The following is a 20,775-nucleotide window of genomic DNA, read 5'->3' on the forward strand; positions in this document are numbered from 1 at the left end:
AACTTTTCAACAGCATCAGAATGCAAAGAATTTTTCTTTAACATCTTTCTTCCCTCAACTCACAACACAGCAAAACTTAAGATTGTTTTCTCACCGTGATGATGTCTTGCACTGCCACTAGGTGGAATCCTCCAGATATACATAAAGTATGCATGCAAATATAGTCAATATACACCTTGTATGGCAGCAGGGTCTGCAAGTGTATGCATCGTGTAGTGTTAAGTTTCCCCTTAGGTGGGAAAGTGCTTTCTGGAACAGCAAAAAGTAAACCATTAAAGGACTGCTAACTTATTCAGTAAACATATAAACGGTCTGTAATGTTGAAGCATTCTTCTTTAAATTACTTTTGACTGAGTACATTGACTGCTGCCTTTTGTTCCAGAAAATGTTCACATCCTGAAATGAATTAATTTTGTACTTGAAGGTGACTCCAGCTTTCTGGCAGACCTGGAAAGAGTTTGAGGTTCGTCATGGCAATGAGGACACCATACGTGAACTTCTTCGCATTAAGCGCAGCGTGCAGGCCACCTACAACACACAGGTCAACTTTATGTCCTCGCAAATGCTGAAGGCTTTTTCCAATGCCACTGGTACAGGTAATCGTGTCTCCAAGATAAAAAGTAGAAGAGTTCTAGAAACACTTCTGTTAGCCTGTATAAACTGTTTAGACTGACTGACTGACTTGTCTTTCACTTAATGTGAATGTATCTGCTTTATGAGAGATGCATCTTTAAATATTTTCCCGTCTAGTTTCGGACTTGGCCCCTGGACAAAGTGGCATGGATGACATGAAGCTTCTTGAGCAGAAGGCTCACTTGCTGGCTGCTGAGGCTGCAAGAGAAAAAGTGACTACAAAGGAAAAGATTCTGTTTGTCAGGTAATCTGAGCTCAGTTGACTGACCGTACTTAACACCTCTTCAGTTAATCTGCTTTTTTGTTGTACATTTGAGTTTTTAATTGGCACTGTGAATTTCTACTTTTAAAAAAAGTACACAAATATATAGAACTGTTGCCGATTGCCTACAGAAAAGTTGTTTGAGTCAGTGACTGGTAAATTGGAATGTTTTCCTTGGCAAGCTGCGACAATGATCTTGGTAGTTTTTAAATGTGGCTTTTATTGCCACCTACATCTGACAGACACTTTACACAGTTTATATTAATTACTTTAAAGATACAGATTCTGCTTTTGAGAATGTGAATAAATACACTCCATTAGTTGAGTATATTAACAAAATTGTAGTGCAGTGGTTTGCTTTGCTGTCTTATGGTTTAAGGAAACAATCAAATGCCATCCTGCTCCATCTTTTTCCAGTTTGCATGTCCTTATTGTGTCTGGATGTTCTTTCACACCCTAATGGCATGAATGATCTCAGAAATGAGCATTACAATGAACCTGCATTCGTTCTTTGCACTGGCACTCTATCCATGGCTAGCATCCTGTATTTGTAAATTGGATTATGAGCTGATCAGTATTAAAAAGTCTAGCTTAAATAAATAAATAAATAAAGCAAGCTACTCATTCTGTTTGACATTTGTGTGCAAATGATAGAAATGCATTGCTAATGCAATAATGCCATTGGTTTTGTTGTTTGGGATAACAGGGGTGACGAATCACGCAGTGAATTGGCTGAGCTTGCGAAACAAGCAAACCCGGATGAGATTGACATTGATGATGATGACAGTGATGAAGGTAGTGACGATGCTGAACCAGAAGGTGAGGTGTAGGGGATGGGGTATTGAAATAAAACATGATGTGGCTGTCCTAAACTAAGTTGATCAGTGAGCTCCAAGGTAGCAATGGATGAACTCAGTCTTGTAAGTGTTCACCCCAGGAGAAGGTTCATCATGGCCTTGTTCTGGCAAATCCTCTCTATCGTTGGCCCAGTTTACCTCAGAGTTTGGACTGACACACAGTCTGCTGCTGCCTCTTCTTATCAACTGGCTTTTTTAAAGAGACCCCTAGCTTAGTTGCTGCAAACCCTCCTCAACCCTCCCTTTACCTAAGTGGTATTAATAGGAAGCATCATATTAATGTATATAAAACTCCCAGTGTTTTAAACAGCATTCAGTCACCTTAATTACATACTTCCAATTGCCAAAGCAATACTTCAGCTGCACAGTCCATAGGCTTTAAACCAGATGTTCCCAAAGGTTTTTGCCCCGTAGACCACTTACCGATTTCCATAGATCCCCTGCCTGCTTAATATTGAATTTTCCTAAACTTATTAACTTCAAATGTGTTTTTGACAACTGACACAGTGCTGCTTTTTTGTAGAGTGGACAATTGTAAAAAAAAAAAAAAAACGTACAATTTTTATTCATACCTTTATTGAAAAGACACAAAATATAAATATATAGTCAATATAAAATATAAATATAAAAAAAAAAGCTCTTTAAACATAAGACAGAGCAATTCAAAATTTATTCCTGCCCAGACAGCACACAAATATTTTAAAAATATTTTTAAAATGTTGAAATGTCCGCGAAAATAGCTTACAGAAATATTTCTAGAAAATATATTTTTAGGAATTTAGGAAAAATCAACTTTATCTAAAGTCGTGATCAGCATCTACGGCTCTACGCAATCGGAGCAAATACAAAAATATGTATAAAATTTTGTACTTACTTTTCTTGGGCACTCCTAAAGAAGATGATTTTGATTCACTTTGACTTGTACCTATTTATATTTTTGAACGTATTTTCAAGGCACTTTTCTTCTTAAAACTCAGAAAGCTAATGAACAGTGTTTGTCTCTAACACTCTTATTTATAATAGATGAATCAAAGTCCGAGCAAGTCCATGCAAAGCTTTGGTACAGGTCTGGACAAGTGCTATTCACTGCGCGTACGTGTGCGATGCGTTGCTGCTGATATGAAAACTTGTGTCCGCTCACGTGGACCACCATTTACATCTCGTGCACCCCCAATTTTTTTTTCTTGCTGACATCGACCCCTGGCATGAACAGGCAGAAAGGTAAGTGGAATTGCTAGTCACTAAAGAACTCTCAAATGAGGAAATGAAGGGTTTTTGGCAGTATCTGGACAGTGGTTGCTTTATCCCTTAAAATAATTGAAGCGCTACCCCTCAACATTGCCACTTTTGTAATATATTTCTTTGTGACCTTTTTATACCTGTTTAGTAAAACGTAACTCAAGTCAATGCTGCTTTGGGTGAAACAATGAACATTGCTCCTTCAGTAAAGATAAAGCACCACTTAAAACAAACCATAATGAACAGGATGAAATGTAGTATGTGCACAAGTGTTGCATCATCTGAATCCAGCAGGGGGCGCTAGCTCCCTTGTTGGAATAAGTTCTTTTGTAATTGCAGCATGTTCCATAACCCGAAACTATATAGATATAATATAAAAAGGCGATACCCCTCCCTTAGTGATACGGCGGTAAGAAATCACATAGGAGAAATAAGTTTGCTTTCTTTAATGACGGTTTACACGGCATAACAGAGGAGGAAGCCATGACAAGACCTTTCAGGTAGTGGAGGCCCGATGTGTAGAGTCTGCCATTTTCGTCGCTGCATTGGAAGGATTTTCAGGATCGGATGACGTTATCTCCCATCTGTCTATCGGCTTCAAAGGTGTGCCAGGCAATGTTCCAAGGCTTCATACTCTTTCTTCATGTGCAGGCCCCCACTTAGGTGAATCATGCCATTCCAAACAAGGAAAAGAAGATCCAATGTCATGCTGACTCTGACACACAGAAATAGTGCAATGCCCATTTCGCAGTTGTCCCTGTCTTGTCTTCTAATGCTTGCCTAGCAGTTCTAATTGCTGGGTCCCTATACTAAATCTGACTTTGCGTTCGCTGTACATGTGAAAAGTTAAAAAAAATCAGATTTAAAATATTTGCACAGAGCACAGTGACATATTAAACTTGTATTTTGATTACACCATTGCAAAGGAAAATGTGAGTTACTTGTTATGCAGTGTTGTCATAGTTTTTTTTTTTTTCCCCCCCATAGCATTTAGTTATTTCTTCATTAACATAACTATGTGCAAGCTAAGCTCATCATCAGTTCAGTTTTATTGTTGGTTCCCAGGATAACCCAGGTTGGACATATTATCCCAAATTCCTCTTCTCCATTGACTTTTATTAAGTGTATCAGCATCTTGTAAGCTGAACTTTCTTCATATATCTTCTTACCTCACCAATCCAACGTTTCCTCAGCCCATAATAAAGCCTCTTACCATCCACTGATAGATCAAGACTTTGCTTCACCCAGTCATTGTCATCCTTTTCCATCAAAAGCCATACCACCCAAGGTAGTGCCTCTGCAGGACGATCATACACATCTCAGTTCTTTCTGACTTCCTCAGATATTCAGATTTTAATGCCCAGGTCTCCCCACGAAACATCATACAGGCACATACACAAGTGGAATAAATTCTGCCTTTGGTTATAAGTGAAGCTTACTTAAACTTTAGTAATGGTAGTATTGCTAAACTTTTGCCAACTGTACCTCAATCTTGTGGTCACTGCAATTTCTGCCTGTTGTGTAGCAGGGTTTGTGGTGGTTGTGACATTTGAAATAATTTATTGAAAGTGCTGGTCTGGGCATGTGTGTGTGGCACACCGCTACACGATTTACAGGGTGTTCAGTGTGGGCATTGCTTTGATTCTGTTGTGCGCCCATGGAATTTAACTCGGTTGTTCCCCATTGACGCAGAGTGTCTCATTAGATGGAGCTTCTGCACCCACAGGTAGAAAAGGGACCCAGTGTCTAAAATAAAGGAGAGAGATTGAGACTGAAAGGAGAACAGAAGTTAAGAGTAGAGAAAGAAGAGCCAGGATGGTGAGGAGACCGTGCATTATGGAATTGAGACAGGCGGTCAGGAGTGTGCCCCAGTAGAAAACGGCAGCAGGCCTTTGCTCAAGAAGGGGGATGAAGAAGGAAGGGGCGCTCCTATTAAGCAATGCAGGTGAGTAGGAGCGGCTCCTTTAGACGCCAGAGGACTGTCTCAGAGAGATATGAATGGGGTTCATTGAACCCAAACCCGTGAGTATAAGGAAGCCTGAACCTGTCGGTGGGCAACTCCACTCGCTGCAAAGTCCAGATGGGATAAACCGAGGAGGTGCCAGATTTTTACAAAGATGCACTAAGGGCTCTGGACTGTTTTGAGAGAAGATCTGCCTGAGCTTTAACCTTGTTTTTTAAAGGAATTATTTATTGTGGATTTTAATCTCCACTGGACACTTGTTTTATTGAGAATTATTTATTTCTTTATATAAAGACGGTACTTCACTTTTTCGACACAATTTTGTTTTGGAATAAAAGCACTGAAGTACTTTTCACTTACAGTACTTCTTGGCGACTTGTGTGTGGCCTTCTTTGCCCGGCTCATCCTTGGTTTCATTATCGACATATCTGGGTTCAAGCTGCCAGGGACCATAACAATGCCCCACCACTTTAAACTGGTCATAAATTATACCAAAATGTTATTTTATGGAGTGATGCATTGTTGGCTGTTTATTCAGTTTACTTTTTGAAATATATAATATTTAAAATATATATACTACAGACTATAAAACAGACATGCCTGCACACATTTCCTTCCATAAGTGTCAGAATCATGCAGTCAAAGCTGTATTGTTTTTGTCCCGTGTACAGAATCTAAAGAGAGAGATTTTCGGCGGAGTCATTCTTAAAGTTTTTCACAAGAATCTTGGCTCCCAGCCCCATGTGCCTGCTACTGAATGAGTCCTTGAATAATCCAGCACCCATCCACACTAAGGAAAGCTGAAGTCTTTTAAACAACCCCAGTTATATCAAAATGACCAAAGTTTACAATGGCTTGATCGCTTAAATCAAATTGAAATGCTCACACTATATCCTAATAAGAGTGCTCCACATTGGTTAAATGAGAGTTTATTGTCGACACCCTGTGTTGGAGAATACACGTGAGCTTTTCATTTTTCTGTGCACAATCTACAACAAGAATCGTGTTGCACCTGGAGTGTTGTAGGGGGACAGCGGGTCTGTATGAAAATGTTCTCTTTGGATTTGATTATCCTTGCAGATCTCCATTCGTGGTATTTATTTAATTCTTTTTATCCGTTATTTAACCCAGCTGAAGTTGGTCAGTAAGCGGTGCTCAGCACTGCTGTCTCAAATTTAAGTTTACTGTGATACATACAGTAAGATTCTTATTTGCAGGTCTCCCACTAATTGGTGACAGTACTATAAGAGTGCTTCACACCTCCGGAGACCTGGGATCGACTCCTTTCCTGATCTCATCGTGTCTCTGTTGGTTTTCCTTCCACAAGCCCAATGACATGTTGTGTGTTACAATAATTGGAGCCAAGCATTGGCTTGGTCTGAGTGTTTGCCCTTTGGACTGGCACTCGGTTCTGGGTTAGTTTAATAAGGCACCTGCTTTCTGCGACTCAGAACTGAATAAGTGGATTAGAAAATGGAACGGCTTCTGAATACAGAAATTGTCTAATATGTAAACATGGTTTTTCTTTTATAGTGGTGGAGTTGGAACAAAAGAGTGTGCCCTCTGCTGTGTTTGGAGGACTGAAAGATGACTGAATGTAACAAGGCAGTTCTGGAAAGATCCGATATCTCCAGCAGAGGAGGAGTGGTAGCTGCTGCACGGCCAACGAAAGGCGGGTGGAAAACGCGAGGACCCTTGTCTGCTTCATCAGCTTTAAAGGCCACATGCTTTACTGAACCTGATCTCTCAAATGGAAAAGCAAAACATGAAACTGAACCACCTGCCTTCAGAGGTATTGTGATGTCAGAATGTGTAAGCAGAAAGGCACTGTGTCATGTGATGTAAATGTGTGTTTTTTCTAAATGTTACCCCCTCCCAAATTTATAAATCATCTGTACAGATTTTAAAGATTTGTTAAATATTAGTGGCATTCACAAATGACTGTGTGTGGTGGTCTTTTTTAAATAGAGTTCAGTTATTCCAAAGTACTTATCTTTAAAGATTTCTTATAAAAATATTTCATTCAAATCAGTGACTTCATACATCTAAACACTTAGTAAAGTGGGATGAGGCCGTTTTTGGGCATAGGTGTTCTAGGCAAGTGCCCTCTAGCGGTCAGGGCGCATGACTGCAGCTCCATGTAGAGAGTCCCATCTTTATTTTGTTTAGGAAAATTTGTCGAGAGCAGATGGGAACACAAAGAAATGTTTGTTGTGCGCCCCAGCAGCGTCTGCATTGTTCACAGCACAGTCTGCTGCCCAGAAACAGCCCTGGGCAAGGCAACTGTTTTTATTCTTTTTTTTTTTTTTTTTTTTTTAACAATACAGACCTACGAACACTCAGACTTAAAGAGAATGTCCAATTTCTATTGTTTTATATTATTTTTCACATACTAGCAATGTTTGGTCTTAATGTCTGAAGACCCACACAGTTCAAAAGCAGCAATGATGATAATGCCAATAATAATAATAATAATCCTCAAACTGCAGCATAGAAGAGTCAGACATGGTGAAATAAAATTAAACAATCAAAACGGCAACGGCACTGTAGCCCTTGAGTGAATTGCTAAAAGCTGATTTAACCCAAATGACGATCGTCTCCCAAATGGACAAACAGTAAAACTTTAATAATTCATTTTATTTATAAGGCACTTTACATTAGCAGTAAATCTCAAAGTGCTATATAAAATTTATTTAACAAAGACCAAATAACAGATAAAACAATAATAAATAGTGGCATTCTTGTTTAATAAGCTTTCCTAAATAAAAAAGTGTTTAACTGTTTTTAAAATCAGCCCACAGTCTGCTGTGTTCTCAGGCTCTCTGGTAGGCCATTCCAGAGCCGTGGAGCGCCTGCTGCAAAGCCTCAGTCACAAATTGTATGAAGTTTGGTCATGGGGGGGCGAAGGTGGTAGGTATCTGCAAAATGGAGGTTTTGTTGTAGTGGATTGTAGTATAAGAAGTTCCTTAAGGTATTGTGGAGCCTTTCCATGGATACACTGGTGAGTGAGCAGACAAAGTTTGTATTCAATATGGAGGTGAATAGGGAGCCCATGAAGTGACTGAAGGATTGGTGAGATGTGTTCATATTTCTGCACCCTCATCAGGATTCTTGCAGCACTATTTTGAATTTGTTGGAGCTTTTGAAGGCTCTTGCTGGGGATCCTGATGAGAAGTGCATTACAATAGTCCAGTCTGGAGGAGACAAAGGCATGAACCAACTTTTCAGCATCACAAAGGGAAAGGCAAGGATGGAGTTTGGCTATGTTTCAAAGATTTTACAGAGGTGGTGGACATGTGTATCAAATGGCAGACGAGTCTAATTTGACACCCAAATTAGTAACGGAAGGGAAGAAAGTAATGGTATGACCAGAAAAGGAAATATAATTTACATAGGGACGAAGTTGATGGGGGGGGGGGGGGGGGGGGGGGTTTGGTTGCTGTTCAGCTTGAGGAAGTTCTTGGACATCCAAGCCTCAATCTCATCCAAAACCTTTTTATTAAACCTTAGCAGGTATCGTCCTCTGTTGCTCTGGGCAGACTAAAGCAGTTGTGTGTCATTTTTTTTTTTTTTTGGATAGGTAGATTGCATTGTTTGCATACACGACCATATGGTACAAAAGAATTGTGGGTAAAGATTCCTATTTAAAGACCATCATATTCTCAATTAAACAATGTTGTCATTATGCTAAGTTTTTAATTTATTATTAATTTAAATGACGTACACATTAATGGTAATGTCTTAGTACGTACATTTTTTTTTTTTTAATTATGTCGCCATCATCAAAAGGCGCAAGTTTAGCTGCTGTTTTAAATAGATAAGCTATTGCTAATCCTACGGTTTAGTTTCTATAGCTAAGTGTTTCATTTGCTTTAGAGGAATGTTAAAAGCAATAAATAAAGACTACTAATACAGCCCGATTTCCTACTTATTTCCTGAAATGTCACCCCCCTCGAGCATATTTTTCTGAAATGACCCCTTTTATTAGCTAACTAAAAAGATTACAATATGCAAGCTTTCGAGGCAACTCAGGCCCCTTCTTCAGGCGTATTGCTGAGACAGTCTTGTAAACAGACGTTATAACTCGACATTCTCAAATTGTGAATTCGCGCTCCCCAGTCCTGTCTCCAGGTCTGGCAGTGATGATTCCTCTCAAAGCAAAGGGGGTGGTAAGGTGCCATTTACAACTTCTCCTAGGGCAACACAAGTCCTAGAACCAGCTCTGGCAGTGCCAATACAGCAGATGTGCTGATCCCATTGTATGTCGTGATTCCTTCCATTCTTTTTATTCAATTGCTCACCGGTGAGGTGCAGGGAACCAGGCCGCAGTGGACTTTCAGTGCTCAGTTTGGACAGTGGCTCGAGTGCTTCACTGACGAACGTGCAGAGACCAAGCCATACTGGGTAAAAGATGGCACCTTAACTATTTGTGTCTCCCCTTTACGTACAAGAGACTTCTGTACTGTTAGCTACGGCTTTGAGGCCGAGTTCTGGTGGGGTTAGGCCTGGTTTTAGAAAGCCAGGATGATGAAGGATATATAAATACGTTGCCAGAAAAAAGGTGGAAAAGATGCAGCAGCTCTGGAAGAGACAACAGCAAATGTTGATGTACCTCCTGGCTGTTAAAAAAAGAAAGAAAAATCAAATACAACAAAAGTATCACGAGTTACGTAGCAAATACTCTTTACCCTTAAAGGTAAAGCTAAAGCACTGGTTGGTGGTTGGGTAACACAGCAGACAGTTACCTTAATCCAGAAGAAGAAATGGACACTCTGTGCCACACTAAGATGGCTAAGTGTCTGCGTCACTGTGAGCTCTCTACTAAAGCTGTACATTCTAATCAATTGCATTTCCATAGATAATTTTATTGTATGTTCCAGTGTTCGCTCATCACCGAAGTACTAAGGGGTGACCCCCAGCTTCGCTAGTGTGTGAAATATTTCCTGGTAAACTATGAGAGCAGGTACTGTATGTTCAAAGCAAAGCACCCTATGAAGTGCTGCTAGAGAAGCATTTGACACCGAGCTCTTTGGGCTGTCCATCGTCTGGTGTCTTACGCAGCTCCTGTCTGGCACTCCTTTTGCTCACATTTAGCATGATTGCTTTATTGTTGCACCACTGGGTTTAGCTGCCCATCAATCCGAATATTTGGTAGCTGCAGTGTCCAGAATTTACAAATACATCTAAGTTGGCCTCCACTGAACTACTCTGGATGTCATTTGTCACATTGTTGAGATTTTTTCTGGAATGGCACCAGTTACTGGCAACAAGTTTCATAATTGGGAATTACAGCAGAGACAAAAGTTTTTTTTGATACCAAAAAATGACCTCTGCCAGCTTCTACACCAGTACTGAAAATGGCTTTGGAATTTGATGTGACTTATAAAATGAGATTTCCGGTTGGTTAATTGGTTGTTGCTGACAGGGTCTTCAGGTGTGCTGGTGCCCATTCTGTTCTTGGTCCCATTATGCTTCACTGCATTTCCTGATGAGGATCTGAGGAAATGATCTTCAGGGCTGTAGGCTTGGGTCAAACTAAATGTTCTCTGGGCCTTGATAGCCAATGAAAATCAAAAATGAGGGGAGATGAACCCCCTTGGAGATGTTTGGCCACTTTAAACGGGTGTGTCTACATGTCACTCTAAAACTAAGGTTCCCAATGGGGGCGCTGAAAAAAATCTAAGGGGGCATTTCTGGTCCAAGACACATTAAGGGGGCGTTGAGGACCAGCTGCCGCTCCCTTAGGCAATACTCGCAAGAACGCGCTGAAAAGTTTGATTAATACTAAAAATCAGCAAACGTATGTTTCAACCAATTTATTCTAAATGTTGGTTAAGAAAGACCCATCCGTATTAAATAGTAGGGATTGATACATTATATTTACAAGTTATGCATTCTCAGATCATGCACGTCCTTACGAGATTAACGCATGTGCAGAGGACTGAATCCGTGCAGGTTTATTGAACATTACTATAAATACGTGAAGGTTTTTTTTATTAATACCAAATTGTTTCAGAATTCCTTCAGAGCAAATGCAAACCTAAAATTACAGTGCGGTACCTACAGATCACATTCAAAGGGAAACTTGTGTGGACCTGCTTATTAAAAACTAGGGGGCTTTGCTCACTTCACTCGCCAACCCCCCCAGCCTGTGCTATGCGCCAGCCACTTTGTTTCTCTGCCGTGTGGATTTCACGTTCACCAAACAACAAATCTTTTAATTCTCACGGATAGGCCTCTTCATTGGAAAGAAACACTACTTTTTCCTGATGGTGACACGAATTAGACGATCTACAAGTCTCCGCATTATCATATTTAGCCGCAAGAGGATTTAGCATGGTGAACAATCTATTAACAAAGAAAAGAAACAGATTGTCAATAGTGGATTGCTGATGACAAAAATGGCGTCAAACATCAAAAAATTAGTGTCATCACACCAAGATCAGCCCTCTCACTAATAATATTATATACATTTTTTTAATAATATATTTTTTAATTATACTTTGAGTAATACACCAATATTATTAATATCTTCTAATAAAATAATTTAACAAAATAATTTTCAATATATAGTATAGTTCACCCAAGGGGGGGTGCTATCGAATCCATCCATTAGCCAACCCGCTGAATCCAAACACAGGGTCACGGGGGTCTGCTGGAGCCAATCCCAGCCAACACAGGGCACAAGGCAGGAACCAGTCCCGGGCAGGGTGCTATCGAATCACTCTTTGAAAAAGTGGGCTCTAACCCAAAAAAGGTTGGGAACCTATGCTCCAAAAGAACAAGGGCTAAACGGTATCTTAGTGCCCTTGAAGTGCTGCCACATGAAACATGGAAACACTTTCCTCATTTTACTACAGATGTACATTGGATTAGCGCACACCTGTGACCCTTCAGTGTTGATCCACTGTTTCACAGCCCAGAATCCAGTTGGAGTGTCTCACCCAGCCCCCTGATAGTCAGTGACTGGAAAACCTTAGTCTGTGGGCCACCTACCTTGTTATGAAAGTCTTGAGACTTTTTTGCGCTGTTTGTCCAGCAGGAAGCATTTGTGTCACTGGACACTGCGGAAAAGTAGTTCAGTTTACAGAACTGCCTCAAAGCCACAATGGTGACAAAATAACTAAAACAACAACACAAACCAATAACGCTGCAGTTTTATACTTGGATGGTAAGATTATTCTGCACAGTCCACAGCTGTCCTCGATTACGGACGCTCGCTGTTGGGCTGTTAGTTTAAACTTGACACCAGAAGACACTGGGTTGGTGACGTCACCGGTCTAAGAACTCAAATCCCCAAGAATCAATGCGGTAATTAATACAAAATGGCTGCGTCATTTCGTGCTGCAGTTTGTTTTAAAGTTCCTACGTAAAGGACTATTTTTTTGCTATTAAGACAAAATCCTGCCTGTTAATGAATGGTGAGCCTCACAATCATCTTATGTTCAGAAACAACAAAAAAAAAATCTATGAATTACCTAAATAGAAATAGCAACACCTCGAAGTTTAGGTGAAAAGGGACAAACCACAGTAGCATGCAGATTGCACACACCGCACGACTCGAACGGCACACTGCACTACGTCTGTTTGCACAAACGACTATGTGACCCGGGCAATAAGAAACTATTGAAAAAGAAAAGGGAAAAAAGATTAATGCAGTGCTTAGGACTCTTAACGCCTCTTTGAAATTGGAGCGTCACACTGCTGTCATCTTCTCCATGCAGTGGAAGGAGCAGACACATGTCTTCAATGGTGGCTTTTTCAAATGCAGCACTATTTGGTGGTCCTCCTGAGGGTGGGTGAAAATCAAGATGCCACACAGCCCCATTCCAATCAACGTAATGACTTGCCCCCGATGCATTCCTGATATTGATCAGTGCCGGTATTTATACAGAACAAACCGTCTAAACGGCCTCACAAATCTCCGAGCGATGCACGTTTGGTCCGACCCTTGGCAGTCGGAGTTAAAGCATTTTATAAGTTGCTTAATTTGGTAAACGACTCCTAACTTCACCAGGATTTAGAAGAGCTCGTTAGCGGACCTAATTCACTAGGAGCTGCCAGAAGATGACATGCAGGCAGAGAATATTTTGGAAAAATTGGATAACAATTAACTTTTAATAATATATCAATTTCACAGAGATTGAACAATATTCGTAGCATTATAATATTCTGTTACGTTACGTGATCGATCCATTTACGTGCATCCGCTGCCAGATGAAATGAAAGTGAGGCGGTGTTTGGTGAGGTGTTGCATGTGGGCACAAGAGCAGGCAGTGTGCACGCCTCGAGAGCGAGGGTTAGAGTTGGTGGGCATGGCTCTGTTGTGCGTATCCCATGGTCTTAGAGTTGGTGGGCGTGGCTCTGAGTTGGCAGGCGTGGCTCTGTTGTGCATATCCCATGGTCTTAGAGTTGGTGGGTGTGGCTCTGTTGTGCGTATCCCATGGTCTTAGAGTTGGAGGGCGTGGCTCTGAGTTGGCAGGCGTGGCTCTGTTGTGCGTATCACATGGTCTTAGAGTTGGTGGGTGTGGCTCTGTTGTGCGTATCACATGGTCTTAGAGTTGGTGGGTGTGGCTCTGTTGTGCGTATCCCATGGTCTTAGAGTTGGTGGGCGTGGCTCTGAGTTGGCAGGCGTGGCTCTGTTGTGCGTATCCCATGGTCTTAGAGTTGGTGGGCGTGGCTCTGTTGTGCATATCCCATGGTCTTAAAGTTGGTGGGTGTGGCTCTGTTGTGCATATCCCATGGTCTTAGAGTTGGTGGGCGTGGCTCTGAGTTGGCAGGCGTGGCTCTGTTGTGCATATCCCATGGTCTTAGAGTTGGTGGGTGTGGCTCTGTTGTGCGTATCCCATGGGTCTTAGAGTTGGTGGGCGTGGCTCTGTTGTGCGTATCCCATGGTCTTAGAGTTGGTGGGCGTGGCTCTGAGTTGGCAGGCGTGGCTCTGTTGTGCGTATCCCATGGTCTTAGAGTTGGTGGGCGTGGCTCTGTTGTGCATATCCCATGGTCTTAAAGTTGGTGGGTGTGGCTCTGTTGTGCATATCCCATGGTCTTAGAGTTGGTGGGCGTGGCTCTGAGTTGGCAGGCGTGGCTCTGTTGTGCATATCCCATGGTCTTAGAGTTGGTGGGTGTGGCTCTGTTGTGCGTATCCCATGGGTCTTAGAGTTGGTGGGCGTGGCTCTGTTGTGCGTATCCCATGGTCTTAGAGTTGGTGGGCGTGGCTCTGAGTTGGCAGGCGTGGCTCTGTTGTGCGTATCCCATGGTCTTAGAGTTGGTGGGTGTGGCTCTGTTGTGCGTATCCCATGGTCTTAGAGTTGGTGGGTGTGGCTCTGTTGTGCGTATCCCATGGTCTTAGAGTTGGTGGGCGTGGCTCTGTTGTGCGTATCCCATGGTCTTAGAGTTGGTGGGCGTGGCTCTGTTGTGCATATCCCATGGTCTTAAAGTTGGTGGGTGTGGCTCTGTTGTGCATATCCCATGGTCTTAGAGTTGGTGGGCGTGGCTCTGAGTTGGCAGGCGTGGCTCTGTTGTGCATATCCCATGGTCTTAGAGTTGGTGGGTGTGGCTCTGTTGTGCGTATCCCATGGGTCTTAGAGTTGGTGGGCGTGGCTCTGTTGTGCGTATCCCATGGTCTTAGAGTTGGTGGGCGTGGCTCTGAGTTGGCAGGCGTGGCTCTGTTGTGCGTATCCCATGGTCTTAGAGTTGGTGGGTGTGGCTCTGTTGTGCGTATCCCATGGGTCTTAGAGTTGGTGGGTGTGGCTCTGTTGTGCGTATCCCATGGTCTTAGAGTTGGTGGGCGTGGCTCTGAGTTGGCAGGCGTGGCTCTGTTGTGCGTATCCCATGGTCTTAGAGTTGGTGGGCGTGGCTCTGTTGTGCATATCCCATGGTCTTAAAGTTGGTGGGTGTGGCTCTGTTGTGCATATCCCATGGTCTTAGAGTTGGTGGGCGTGGCTCTGAGTTGGCAGGCGTGGCTCTGTTGTGCATATCCCATGGTCTTAGAGTTGGTGGGTGTGGCTCTGTTGTGCGTATCCCATGGGTCTTAGAGTTGGTGGGCGTGGCTCTGTTGTGCGTATCCCATGGTCTTAGAGTTGGTGGGCGTGGCTCTGAGTTGGCAGGCGTGGCTCTGTTGTGCATATCCCATGGTCTTAGAGTTGGTGGGTGTGGCTCTGTTGTGCGTATCCCATGGTCTTAAAGTTGGTGGGTGTGGCTCTGTTGTGCATATCCCATGGTCTTAGAGTTGGTGGGCGTGGCTCTGAGTTGGCAGGCGTGGCTCTGTTGTGCATATCCCATGGTCTTAGAGTTGGTGGGTGTGGCTCTGTTGTGCGTATCCCATGGGTCTTAGAGTTGGTGGGCGTGGCTCTGTTGTGCGTATCCCATGGTCTTAGAGTTGGTGGGCGTGGCTCTGAGTTGGCAGGCGTGGCTCTGTTGTGCGTATCCCATGGGTCTTAGAGTTGGTGGGTGTGGCTCTGTTGTGCGTATCCCATGGTCTTAGAGTTGGTGGGCGTGGCTCTGAGTTGGCAGGCGTGGCTCTGTTGTGCGTATCCCATGGTCTTAGAGTTGGTGGGCGTGGCTCTGTTGTGCATATCCCATGGTCTTAAAGTTGGTGGGTGTGGCTCTGTTGTGCATATCCCATGGTCTTAGAGTTGGTGGGCGTGGCTCTGAGTTGGCAGGCGTGGCTCTGTTGTGCATATCCCATGGTCTTAGAGTTGGTGGGTGTGGCTCTGTTGTGCGTATCCCATGGGTCTTAGAGTTGGTGGGTGTGGCTCTGTTGTGCATATCCCATGGTCTTAGAGTTGGTGGGCGTGGCTCTGTTGTGCGTGCCATAGTCAGCTGCTTAGTGAACTGTTGGTGGGCGGGGCTCTGTCTTGCTTGCCATGGTCTTAGTGAATTATATATAATATAATATATATGTATGTATATAGATTACAATACTTTCCATGTACTTCATATGTGAGAAAGTAATCGTCCAAAAGTTCCATTTCGAGATTTTGATGAATCTCGACGTTTTAGAACTCCCTGAATCTGAAAATACCATTTTGTAATTCTGTCTTTATGTGTATAAACACGGTAACGTGACTACACTTTCTCTTCGGTCAAACAAATTTTGCATACAAGTGTTAGGTACAAAACACAGATTTCTATCAACTTTTGGGCTATTTCTGCTAACTGCTAAGTGGTACTTTACCTTTTATTCATGCAGTTGTAGAGTCCGATTTATTCAACTTTACTTTTCTAATAATTGTTCAATATATTATTAATTTGATTTGTTGTTGATGTTTCTTTAATGTATGCAATATAAAAATATAATCATTGGCTTGCGGTTTACTCCTCAAATATCCATCCCCATATTGGAGTACAAGAGAAAGATTTTTATTTTTTTACACTAAATGTTATACATTATTAATGCTGATTTATTAAATCATTCAAACCACAGCCCTGTATTTAACCTCTTCATCATTCCCATTTTGCATGTCCGGTAAGTTTAAAACTTTTAGATGATCTGTGATGTGATGGTGAGCCTCACCGAGAAGACCCCCTCAAGCGGCAGTCACAGTGTTGCACAGCAAGCAGCCAGATGCTACAATGTAATAATATTAATAAAAAAAAAAAAAGGTCACTTTGTTAGTGTGTGCAAGTATGTATGTATTAGAAATAAGAAGAGAAGGATGGCAGTTTGAAAAAGGGTTTTATTCCTTGTTTTCAGATGAGCACAGCCAAGACTTGCACTTCTCGGCTTTCATTTACTGGTCAGCACGCCCCAGTCTGACTTCAAATGTGACCCCATTTATGAACAGAACCAAACAAAAAATAAATAATGGCAATAACAATCACAACTGAATAAACATAAAATCCATCTCGATCCACTTTGCAACCATTATTTAAAAATATGGTGACCCTAACATGTATTGCTTCGATGCTCTTTCGTCCTTTAAATAAATAAGACAGCATTCTCTGCGGCTCACCATTACACTACAGTAGCATTGCACTTACATGGACTTCAGAAGAGAGAGACAGACAGACAGACAGACCGACGCTCCCACAACCCAACCCCACTAGGATATTCGATTAGTTTCTGATTGTCCATTGGTTTTGTTTTTTTTTGGGTATCACTGGTTAAGACGTACCGTTTAGAATGTCAGGATAACTCTGCCAGTACTGGGTTGCCATCATTCGTGGTAGATGTTTATGGAAATAGGAACCCATGGGTACAGAACAAAACCTAAGGTGTCTAACTTGTGGTCGGCACTCGGGTTTCCTCCATTTATCTGTCTGACTTGCCACAGAAAATCCTGCATTTCAAACAGCAGACTGAAAGAAACTAAAAACATGAGCCTTTAGCAGCCTTTATGAGCGACACACCCTGACACTGGCGAAGAAGAGTCCATGAACTTCTCAAAATGCTAAATCCTACATGGACAGAGAGAGGGGATGCAACTCAACACCCAAACATGACATAGAAATCAGGGGGGAAAAATAAAAGGATGAACTTGGCAACTGTTGGCAGAATCGTGTCAATGTTTGCATACAAAAAGTACATGTGTAAAATTAGGAAGAAATAATTTAATAAGCTTCTTGTTCATATTCACATATCTAATACATGCATGTATATATACATATATATATTAGATATTTATATATACATACATACACAGAAGCAGATTTGCTTCTTGTTGCTTTCTGAATATTTTTCTGTTTATCGAATCCTCATTAATAAGAAAACAAAAAAAAATATGAATACAAAGAAGGGAAACCTTTTCCAAAAAATCACATTTTCAAAGTGCGTTACCCCAAGCTGCTTTTCTTTTTTTAAACATATGAAAGTGGAACGTGACAAAAGGAGAGCTGAGGGGTCTAAAACATTAGGAGAGACAACTGGCCTCGGTCACTTGGGCATTACATGAATGTCTTGAGCGTCATACTCTGAGTTTATTTTATATAAAAAAAAAAAAAAAAACAGCCTAAAATTAAAATTAAAAAGCCGTTTCTCCACATGGACTAGAATATCAAAATCACGTGACCTCTGATCCCAAAGGAGAAGGCGTCAAAATGCAGGCATGAGAAGACGTGTTCTGTACAGTACATTCAGCTAAGGATCAGCCACTGGGTAGCTGTAATCGTGTATCTATACACACAGACGCCTACACACACACACAGAACTATTCTTGTGTGTGCATATGTGTGTGTGTAAGGTATTGAAATATATATAGAATGTCCAGGTGTGATCCATGCTTTGTTGTTTAGTTTCATGGAAGTTCCTCCTCTTCTTTTGTAACCAAGTTGAAACGGGCAGTTCATTCATTTATTTAGCGTCTGAAAACTTTAGGGCTGTGTGGGCCCTCGGTTGGTCTCTCCAGGTTTCCAGGGCACACTGATGCCTTTTATTCTCTCTCACCCCAACCCACCCTTCGTCCCCCTCATCCAAACTGGTTGCGTTCAGTTTGCTGCTTTGGGTTGTGGCAAGTGATCAACCAAAAACGATCCTGCCTTCTGGAAGCCACTTCTGACCACCTATCTCCTTACAGAGACCTCCACACGCGAATGGCATCCATGTGAACCTCGCACAGCAAAAGCTGATGAGGCACGCAAGTCGTCTCCCCTCGAGCCACGCGGCGTTGAGCCCGAGCTAAAACCAGCTTTCTCTACTTTGACGTGAAGAGACTTCTGCTGCTGACCCACAGACCAGGTGGGGCTATTGCTGCAAGCCCCGTTAAGAGTTTCCGGTTGTTGGCAGGGTCTTCTTAGAAGCCACAAAGAAAACAGCATTCCCATGACATCCCCACCCACCCCAGGAACCGTCATGATCCAGTTACAATTTTTATTTTCTTCAGTAAAAAGGCCAGCCTCAGCAGGAACAGCACAGTAAGTTCAAAAGCAAGTCTCCGTCCTTTCTTCTTACTTTGGTGTGCCTGGCTTCTTGGGGGTACCGGGTCTCTTGCTTTGCCAAAAGTGGCTCTGGATGGTGACTGCATCCACGCTCATTGACATGGTCTTTGAGGGAATGGTAGTGAACTGCTTGCGGTCCGAGTTGTATTTGTAGATGCTGTCTACCATTGCGCCGGTTATGATCCTCGGACCAACCCCTGTCAGTCGCATCATCTCCTTTGTCTCAGGGTTCATTGTGTACACCGCACGAAATTGGCAGCTGGAATCCCGGAACAGGATCAGGAAGTGGTTTGCTTTGCTCTTGTCCATTTCCTGAGGAGTAAATAAAAGGAAAAACAATGAACTTTTGGTCACAAGTGATAAAGTGGCATTCAATCTAAGAAGTGTGATACAGTAATCCCTCGCTGTATCGCGCTTCGCCTTTCGCGGCTTCACTCCATCGCGGATTTTATATGTAAGGATATTTAAATATATATCCCAGATTTTTTGCTGGTTCGCGGATTTCTGAGAACAATGGGTCTTTTAATTTCTGGTACATGCTTCCTCAGTTGGTTTGCCCAGTTGATTTCATACAAGGGACGCTATTGGCAGATGGCTGAGAAGCTACCCAACTTACTTTTCTCTATCTCTCTTGCGCTGACTTTCTCTGATCCTGACGTAGGGGCTGTTCGCAGGGGGGCTGTTCGCACACCTAGACGATATGGACGCTCGTCTAAAAATGCTGAAAGATTATCTTCACGTTTCTACCTTCTGTGTGCAGCTGCTTAGTGAAGCGACATGCTGCACGGTGCTTCGCATACTTAAAAGCTCAAAGGGCACGTATTGATTTTTCACTCTTTGTTTTTATCTGTCTCTCGCTCTCTCTCTCTCTCTCTCCCTGCTCCTGACGGAGGGGGTGTGAGCTGCCGCCTTCAACAGCTTTCTGCCGCGGTGCTTCGCATACTGAAAAGCCAAACAGCCCTATTGATTTGATTGTTTTCTCTATCTCTGTGACAGTCTCTGCTCCTGACACGCACTCCTTTGAAGAGGAAGATATGTTTGCATTCTTTTAATTGTGAGACTGAACTGTAATCTCTGTCTTGTCATGGAGCACAGTTTAAACTTTTGAAAAAGAGACAAATGTTTGTTTGCAGTATTTGAATAACGTTCCTGTCTCTCTACAACCTCCTGTGTTTCTGCGCAAATCTGTGACCCAAGCATGACAATATAAAAATAACCATATAAACATATGGTTTCTACTTCGCAGATTTTCTTATTTCGCGGGGGGGTCTGGAACGCAACCCCCGCGATGGAGGAGGGATTACAGTAATCCTAAAACTAGAATTTGTTCATTCTGACACTGGAAGCTGTAGGCCTCAGAGGTAACCAGCAAAACTGGACCTCTAACTGGTTAACCAGCAGGAAACAAAGAGTACAAATATGAGGAGACTTCGCCACATGGAGCACGCTAAGTGTCCCCCAGGGGTCTGTCCTTGGACCCTCATTACCTTTGCCTGATTCATATTAATATTATTGGTTTCAGTGTAGTTAGTAAACTTGCTAAATTTGCAGATGACACTAAAATTGCAGGGATGGCAGAAACTGAGAGGACAAGCGTCAGAACTCGGTGAACATCTGAACATACGGTTTAATGTGGAAAAGTGCAAAGTGCTGCCCGTGGGCAAGAGGAGCATCAATTATAAATACAAGGTGGGAGACACGGACCTGCAGGAAGGAACTTCTGGAAAGGATTTAGGGGTTTATGTCGACACTTTCATAGAATAAGCAATGCACAAAAGCAGTTAAAAAGGCAAATAAAATGTTTGGTTAGATCATAAAAAGTGTTGAATTGAAGTCAAAAAAAGTATATAAAGCACTGGTAAGACCACATCTGGAGTCCTCTGTGCAGTTCTGGTCACCACGGTACAAGAAAGACAGCAGCACATGAAGCTGTGCAGAGAAGAGCA

General features: G+C 42.4%; 2 protein-coding genes across 4 annotated transcripts in view; one reads left to right on the plus strand and one right to left on the minus strand.

Annotated features, from left to right (window-relative positions):
- The window catches only part of xab2 (XPA binding protein 2), a 33,571-nt gene extending 26,687 nt beyond the window's left edge, over nucleotides 1–6,884 (plus strand). Inside the window, exons 16-19 of the mRNA XM_028822806.2 lie at nucleotides 425–596; nucleotides 751–877; nucleotides 1,602–1,714; nucleotides 6,488–6,884. Coding sequence (XP_028678639.1) covers nucleotides 425–596; nucleotides 751–877; nucleotides 1,602–1,714; nucleotides 6,488–6,549 — 474 coding nt within the window. The 3' untranslated portion in view covers nucleotides 6,550–6,884. The remainder of the gene's footprint in view (nucleotides 1–424; nucleotides 597–750; nucleotides 878–1,601; nucleotides 1,715–6,487) is intronic.
- A 9,728-nt stretch (nucleotides 6,885–16,612) lies between these two features.
- camsap3 (calmodulin regulated spectrin-associated protein family, member 3) overlaps nucleotides 16,613–20,775 on the minus strand; it is a 177,677-nt gene continuing 173,514 nt past the window's right edge. For all 3 annotated transcript variants that reach the window (XM_051920659.1, XM_051920661.1, XM_051920660.1), the window contains one exon: nucleotides 16,613–19,141. In XM_051920659.1, coding sequence (XP_051776619.1) covers nucleotides 18,839–19,141 — 303 coding nt within the window. In that variant the 3' untranslated portion in view covers nucleotides 16,613–18,838. The remainder of the gene's footprint in view (nucleotides 19,142–20,775) is intronic.

Source organism: Erpetoichthys calabaricus, chromosome 17 (genome assembly GCF_900747795.2).
Source record: "Erpetoichthys calabaricus chromosome 17, fErpCal1.3, whole genome shotgun sequence".
Lineage (NCBI taxonomy): Eukaryota > Metazoa > Chordata > Cladistia > Polypteriformes > Polypteridae > Erpetoichthys > Erpetoichthys calabaricus.